Source organism: Plectropomus leopardus, chromosome 20 (genome assembly GCF_026936395.1).
Source record: "Plectropomus leopardus strain MGB_pleo_1.0 chromosome 20, ASM2693639v1, whole genome shotgun sequence".
Taxonomy (NCBI): domain Eukaryota; kingdom Metazoa; phylum Chordata; class Actinopteri; order Perciformes; family Serranidae; genus Plectropomus; species Plectropomus leopardus.
The window spans coordinates 8,782,896-8,790,654 of NC_142195.1; the positions used below are offsets into that span (position 1 = coordinate 8,782,896).

A 7,759-nucleotide genomic window follows, 5' to 3' on the forward strand; every position below is an offset into this window, starting at 1 on the left:
TCAACATTATATACATTTGAAATCAAAAGTTGAGTCATTAGAGAAACATGAATGTTCATCCTAGATCTCAATGTGAACAAAGTCCACCACCAGCAGATTTGGATTTTGGTGATTAAAAACAGTGTCAGAAGCTTTGGACCAAATTCTTACAATTTTACTGCTGTCACAACCAACAACAACCAGCTCATCAGAAAACGGCGTGAAATGACGCAGAATACACTGGCCGGCACCTACGGCCATTCTGAAAAGTTACAAAAAAAAAAAAAAAAAAAAAGTTGAGGTTGCACCTAATATTCTGTGTCCTCACAGGCCCGGGACTCTCCATGACTTCCGCAGTCATGAGATCGCTGATCAGCTCACTCTTCTCGATGCCGAGCTCTTCTATAAAATTGAGGTACAGTGTCCTCTTTGTGTTCATCCTCCCAGTATTTGATTGTGTTTTGTGTCAACACCAACTTGTCTGCGTTCTCCTTCAGATTCCCGAGGTGCTGCTTTGGGCCAAGGAGCAGAATGAGGAGAAGAGTCCAAACCTGACTCAGTTCACAGAGCACTTTAACAACATGAGCTATTGGTAAGACCAAAAAACACAACCATGACACCTCACTGTCTGTATTTGTTTTTCACTCTTACGCCATTTTATTGACACTGCCGATTTGTCTTTATCCTGTAGGGTCCGCTCTTTAATAATTCAGCAGGAGAAGGCCCAAGACAGAGAGAAGCTGCTTCTCAAGTTCATCAAGATAATGAAGGTCAGTTACCTTACACTTCTATATCCTAATTGTCGGGTAATTTCTGTGTTGTTTAAACCTTTTTCTACTTTTTTTTTATTGCAGCACTTAAGAAAATTGAATAATTTCAACTCCTACCTGGCAATACTGTCCGCGCTGGACTCTGCTCCCATCAGGAGGTTGGAGTGGCAGAAACAGACTTCAGAGGTGAGAGGATTGTGATATTACAATGTAACAAGCCAGTATGTAAAAAAAGAGACCAAAGACGGTGTAGATGGTGTGTATATAAGACTGGACAATACGTCTCCACTTTCTCCCAATGTGCAAAAATGAAAATATTCGGGATATGGTCGCTGCCAGCTTTTGCTTTTGGAGCCATAGTCTGTGCAGTAGCTCCAGCAAGACACAGGTGTCGAACATGACATCACATCCCCTTTCCAAAACATCAGATAAAGCCAGGTTCACATTGGACGCAGAAGCACCCTGATATGTGAATTGTCACTCAGCCGCCCTTCTGCAGTCGCCTTGCCGTTCACACCAGGAGCAAATTTCTTCACGCCAGTCAGCAAGCGACTCTCCTTCTCGCCTTCTTTCTAATCACACAGAGCTCTGTCACTGCTTGTTTGTGTGTCTCTGGCTGTGCGTCTGTGTGTCTGTGTGCATATCGTCTGTCTGTCTTTCTGTTTAGACACAACTGGCAAGTATTATAAAAGTAACGAAAGTATTAATTCATGCAAATCTTACAACTTTCGAACTAATTAAGTAACGCCATGTGTCTGTTCATACTTGTGCCCTTTTTATTTATTTTTTTGTTTGTCTGGTTTTGTATGATTGTATCGCTATCACTGAAGTAATGGTTTTTACTTCTCATTATTTTCACTTGTAAATTTTGGTCATTACTTGCCGCTTTATGTACAAGTTGAATATACCGATCACTGAGTGTGCTGTTTCAAACATATCAATAAAAAAATCTTTAGACTTTCTTAAGATTTCAACGCATTTACTTTTAATTATGTTTTTCTCTCATCACACTTTGTCATTCTTCTCTCAGGGACTGGAGGAATACTGCACGTTGATTGACAGCTCCTCCTCCTTCAGAGCATACAGAGCTGCTCTGGCTGAAGTGGAGCCTCCGTGCATCCCGTACCTGTGAGTGAACACATGCATGTTTAGACTTAAATTATTTATCTGAGAGTCCCAGCTTGACATGGCTGTGTCTTCCTCCAGGGGTCTCATTCTGCAGGACTTGACCTTCGTCCACCTAGGCAACCCTGACCTCATCGATGGGAAGGTCAATTTCTCCAAACGCTGGCAGCAGTTCAACATACTGGACAGCATGCGGCGCTTCCAGCAAGTGTAAGTCCACCAGGATAAATTTACAGTGTGATGAAAAGATGCATGTTATCTTGATAGATCATTTGAACGCTTTGCGGACATCCATCACGGTAATAAATGTCATCATTTGTTTGCCACTGGCAGGAAATACAACTACTTTGTTTTCCATTAAATTTTCATATCATAAAGCATCGCTGCCATTTCCGCACGGGCTGTTTGTTTTCACACTAATGAATCACTGCATTAATCAAACCTCCTCCCGTGTCAGGCATTACGAGCTGAAGCGCAACGAAGACATCGTCTCATTCTTCAACGACTTCAGCGACCACCTGGCAGAGGAGGCTCTGTGGGAGCTGTCGGTGAAGATCAAACCGAAGAACATCCCCAGGCGTAAAACGGAGCGCGAGGAGAAGACCTAGGGGCCTCCGCGGGCCCCCGAGACTGACCTCCAACTGTGCTTCATGACACTAACTCCACTTTACTACAGACTGAGAGAGAGAAGACTGGAAGCTATCCGCTGGAGCTAATGGGAGACTCATTGTTGGGGATGCAGAACAAACTACAGACAAGTGAAGCGTGGCCGAGGTTTACAAAGAGCGCATCTGCTCTGGGAGATTATAATTGGGATAACTGCGGCTCCGGCGTTTAGACGGGGAGAGATTGAAAGGTGAAACAAGAGAGGAAGCTTGGTGCCAAGGAGGAGTGAGAAATCACAGAGCGGACAGGGAGACGAAATAACCAAAGTCTGCTCCCTGGGCTCTCTGTTTTAGAGTGGAGCGTGTATGTGAGATTGAGCTGAATGGTCCATTACTCTCCGAGTTGCTCCTTCCTCTTCCTTTATGTATGTGCCATTTGTTGGTCATCTTCTGCAACCCTCTCCCCTCAAAGAGCAGAACCTGGAGAGCAGCCTGCCCTGAACTGCGACACGCAGGCTGCACACCCGAGAATCTGCCGAGGAGGGGGAGGATTTGAACTCGACCAGGGGATGACCATTAGAGACTGGAAGTTTGTTTTGAAACATTTTGTGTAAGAATCATGTATGGTTATGAAATGTATTATATACAGTGCTCCTTTTGTTCTTAAAAAGGATGTTTATGCTTATGAGAAGAGCTTAGCTTCTCCCAAGTGCCATACGTATGTGCACTAAAAAAAGCAAAGCAAAAACACACAAAAAGATAAATTACTAAAGATGCTGTGATATATGTTATGTCATACTGAATCATTGTGTGCCGTGTTCAAGTGTAGAGAACCATCAAGGCAATCACAATCATGTCCCGGTCATGTGTGGAAGAGTGTTTGTGTGCGACTGAAGTCCTCAGCGGGCTTGTGTGTTTGTCATTCCAAAATGTGCTGTTGTAAATCATTTCAAATTCCTTTTTGGGATAAACCAACACATCACACTGTGCTCTCAAACTCCAATAAAACAAAACAGCTCTGTTTCTATACACGCTGTGATGGTCAGAGGTTTAATTGTCAAAACACCAAAAAGACTTTAAAACTTAAAGAAGTTCCATTTATTGTTGGACAGAATGGTCAGTGGAAAATGAACTTAAAAAATTAAGGCATGTATTCAGCTGTTAAGAGTCAAAGGGAAGCACTCAGTACCGCTCTAGGTGACACTACTACATCACACAGTCATCAGGCTTGATTGAATTTAAATTAGTTAAAACCATTGGGGAAAGCAGCAGGATAACAAGAGGTTAAAGTGATTATAATTTAAATATAATCTCAATAAAAGCAACAAAACAGCAGGTATAAATACAAGGTCAAGGTGCAAAAGCATGGCTAAAATTAAACACTTAAATAGCACTTCCTACCCTCAAATATATAACCATCAATCTCAGTAACCGCTCATCTGACCACAAGACAAGGCGCACAATCATGGAAGACTGTCACGTTTGAAAAGCATATTGGTTAAGCACCAGTAATTACAGTGATATTATGACCAGGCTGCAGCACTAAATGCTTGCACTGTGGAGAAAGAAAAAAAAAAAGGCTGCAGACGATGAGACTGTCATCAAACTTGCCGACCCATCCTGCACAAATCAGTAGCAGCACTCCTCAAACTCAAAAGCTCAAATTCACAGTCTGAACACATCCGCGCAGTCTCAGTGAGGCCGACAGCTGGGCTCCAGCAGAACCCTCTTTCCTGGAGGATTGGCGGCTCCGTTCTGCAGGTCGCCCTGCTCAGATATGGCCCGTTTGAAGCCTCGCCCGTGGCCGTTAATGGACCCGCGCTGCCATTTGCAGATGTCACCGTTCAGTATGTCTTGAATGTGCTGTACAATGAGGTTGATGGCCACTGGTGAGAGACGAGAATCTGTCAGGCATTCATGTTGCGGAAATTAGAAAAGCATCTTAATTAAGGGGGGAAAAAAAAACATACCCATGTTGTCAACTCCCCGAGGAATGATAACATCTACATACTTCTTTGTCTGAGAGAGAAACAACTGTCTTAAGGTTTGCACAGTGGAAAACGGGCACACGATCTGCGATAATGGTCATACTTACAGGCAAACAAAACTCTTCAAAAGCAGGTTTGACAAATGTTGTATACTGCGTGAGAATCTGCTCCAGGTCTCTCCCTCTGTTCATGTCTCGCAGAACTACAGGAAAGTCAAACTTACTGATTTACCGTGGCAACATCTGAGATATTTTGTGCAAAGGTCAGGAGACGTCGTTACCTCTGCGAGACAGTCTGACATCTGAATCTGTGTCCACAAAGAGCTTCATGTGAAACATATCACGCACTTTCTGGGGGTAGAAAACCAGGATCCCCTCGAAGAGGACCACGTCTGCTGGGTAAACTGTGATCCTGTCTTCCAACCTGGAAACATGCACACAGTGTTGAGGAGGCGACAATTAGGAGATTCTCATCCATTCATGAATCTACTGAAATACTTCCTTCTCACCTGGAATGGGTGACAAAGTCATACGTTGGCACTTCAACCACCTTTCCCTCCACAACGTCCTTTAAGGTTTGGTACATTAACTCCGTGTCAAATGCCTCTGCAAAACAAACAGAAACAAATGAATTTTATGTGAATTATGTGCATTAATGCAGCACACGCAGAGCTCTTCAGGAGTTCTTGTTTTTCCCTCAGCAGCAGATTGTCCTTTGCAGGGTTGTTAAATAATGTATCGATGTGTTCAGAGCTGATCTGATCAGATCAGATTGATGGATATATATATATGTATGCACTGTAGATAATGAACCATCCAGATCTAAAAATATAAAATCTATGAGTGGTGGTGGATGTTTTTAAAGAGGCGGCATGCCACAAAAAAATTAATATGTGGGAAACTAATCAGCTCTTGTTTTTGTTAAAATATATAGAGAGGTGTTTTGGGGTTTTTTGTTTTCCCAGGGCACCGCATGTGCAAAGTGCGGCACTGCCAGGAAGCCCCAGTATTAATAATTCTTTGCAAGTGTTGGCAGAATAGCAGATTAAAACCAAAAAAAAGTTAGTTCAGAGTCTGCTGAGACCAAAAATAACACCTTTTCTTTAATTGCCTTTGTCAAATATCTTTGTCACAACAATTTGACAACTAAAACTGCAGATTACTTTCTCTGTTTCCAGGTGTATCGTTTAATAAAATGTCTCATCCACAGAATAACCTCCAAGGAAATTTACATATTACAACAACATGCGAAACACCCATAAATCTGTATGAGGACTGGTGATGTTTGGACATTACAGGTGGATCGTCAGTGTGATAATCAGCAGCACCTGTGGAAAACACGCGGGGAGGTGTGTGCTTAGACAGGAAGCCCCGTCTGCAGCCCGGGCCTACCTGGGTGATCAAAGTTGTACTGGCCCTTCAGCGCTTTGGCCTTCTGCTCTGGAGTCAGGACTCTGTAGAAACAGTCCTGGCTGATGATCGCCACTTTCCTCTGGCGGTGGTCCACCTTGTTCTGGCCCAAGAGCTCCATGATCTTGGCGCACACGGTTGACTGTGGCAGAAAAGTTGTTTCACTCAACTACAGGTATTTCTGACTTTATCACAATGCTTTATTTATTCAACTTTGCGAGCCAGAATTAAAACGCAGCTTGTGTTCATGCGCTGAGCAACAAATGGGAAGAAAAACGGTGCGTTATCAGTGACCTTCTCGGTGTTATCAGCTCACTGGCATTGCGAGGGAATTGACAAATTCTTCCCAGCGCCTAGCTAGCTCTGGGTGCTAAAATGTCTTAATAAGATGTGGTAGAGGTAGTAAATATCAGCAGAGTAGATATGTTATGACTGCTCTACTATGTTAATGAGGTAATGTAAAGGAAAATGTGAACTGAGTGAGGGGGGCGTGCCAGCTGCTTTGACAGTTTGATAAATGCTAATGTTAGCGCTGCTAGCAGAGCTCCTGGAGATGCTAATTTTGGTAGTTCTCCTGTCTAAATGGGGACTGACCTTGCCGCTAGCGGTTCCCCCGCTGACCCCTATTAGGAAAGGATGATGCCGCGGCCTTTCTGCCTCGTCTGGGGCTCCGACAACATCCATTGCAGTCCAACAGTTCAGAAAGACTGCAGATAGATTGGTGGATAGCTCGGCTGAGTGCTAGCTATGCTATCAGTAGCAACAACAACGCGCCGTTCTCGCGAGAACTGACGCTCTCAGCCGAGAACACGCTGAAGCGAAACTGCATTCAATATTTACCCAACATAAAGAATTACTTTAGCCGATACTTATTGGAAAAAATATATTAAATAATATAAATAAATAATCTCACCACTGGTGGTTCATATAAACATACAATATACATATGTATAATCTAATGTTTAGATACCTTTGGGTTTTTTTATTCAGAGAAGCTCAGTATAAATAGTTTTAAATGAGTACCTGTCTGACTGTGTCATTTGCCATCATTTAGGGACTGTTAGTTATTTATGAGGGGGGTGGTTCAAAACGGAGGGATGGCAAATAATTTTTTGAACTCTGAAGAGGGACTTGTGTTTTTTATTTTATTAGGGGAGGGACAAACAACTTTAAATTATTGTATTTTGTATTTATCTTGAATACTCCCTGAACCCCAGCTCCAACTATTTAGTTTTAAAGGCAAGTTTTCTCTCAGAATTGCAAAAATCACACCATTTATTATAGCCAGAAACTGTGAAAACAGAAATTATTGTAAAATTCTCACAATTCTGATGATCCTTGAACCCATTATGCGCAACACTGGCAAAATTACTTAATTCTATGTTACATTTAAAGTGTTTTCCAAATGAACTGTTTACACCAACCACATTCTGTAAAAACAAGAAACTCTATGCTCCTGCATGCATGACTAGTAAAAAAACAGTTTGTTTTTTTTCCAACTCCAGAATGTCATTTTTTACTTTTAACTTTAAAATATCAAAGGGTAAAGTACAAATTCACTCGCCATGCAAAATTACTGGTAAAGCCATTGTTGTGTACATTTTTATAAGTTTTGTACATTATTTGCATAAGTTGCCAATACCGGCTTTATGCATGCTGTGATGTGCTGAGTGCAAACTTTGCTGGTTTTGTGTGGTAAGACAGGTGGCTGTTGTGCACTTATATTCTGTTGAAGGGCACACACACTTGTGTAATGATGTAGTTTGTTAGGATAATTTGCATTTTGGCTAAGAAATGTGTTGTCTTGCTGATAACTCACCCCCGTGCCGATAGCATGTTGCATTGCATTGACTCCACAACCTACGTCTGGTGTGAATAAACAC

At 42.3% G+C, this 7,759-nt stretch overlaps 2 protein-coding genes across 11 annotated transcripts in view; one reads left to right on the forward strand and one right to left on the reverse strand.

Annotated features, from left to right (window-relative positions):
- The window catches only part of rapgef1b (Rap guanine nucleotide exchange factor (GEF) 1b), a 63,110-nt gene extending 59,602 nt beyond the window's left edge, over positions 1–3,508 (forward strand). For all 10 annotated transcript variants that reach the window (XM_088071159.1, XM_042508888.2, XM_088071161.1 and 7 more), the window contains 7 exons: positions 310–394; positions 477–571; positions 671–749; positions 834–935; positions 1,780–1,877; positions 1,956–2,084; positions 2,332–3,508. In XM_088071159.1, the coding sequence (XP_087927285.1) occupies positions 310–394; positions 477–571; positions 671–749; positions 834–935; positions 1,780–1,877; positions 1,956–2,084; positions 2,332–2,482 (739 nt within the window). In that variant the 3' untranslated portion in view covers positions 2,483–3,508. The remainder of the gene's footprint in view (positions 1–309; positions 395–476; positions 572–670; positions 750–833; positions 936–1,779; positions 1,878–1,955; positions 2,085–2,331) is intronic.
- A 46-nt stretch (positions 3,509–3,554) lies between these two features.
- Positions 3,555–6,660, reverse strand: uck1 (uridine-cytidine kinase 1). The gene is made up of 7 exons (XM_042508895.2): positions 6,471–6,660; positions 5,859–6,018; positions 4,976–5,072; positions 4,748–4,890; positions 4,575–4,669; positions 4,450–4,498; positions 3,555–4,365 (listed from the first exon to the last, which is right to left on the reverse strand). The coding sequence occupies exons 1-7, from the start codon at positions 6,558–6,560 to the stop codon at positions 4,172–4,174; spliced, it is 828 nt and encodes a 275-aa protein (XP_042364829.1). The 5' UTR covers positions 6,561–6,660; the 3' UTR covers positions 3,555–4,171.
- Positions 6,661–7,759: the final 1,099 nt, after the last annotated feature.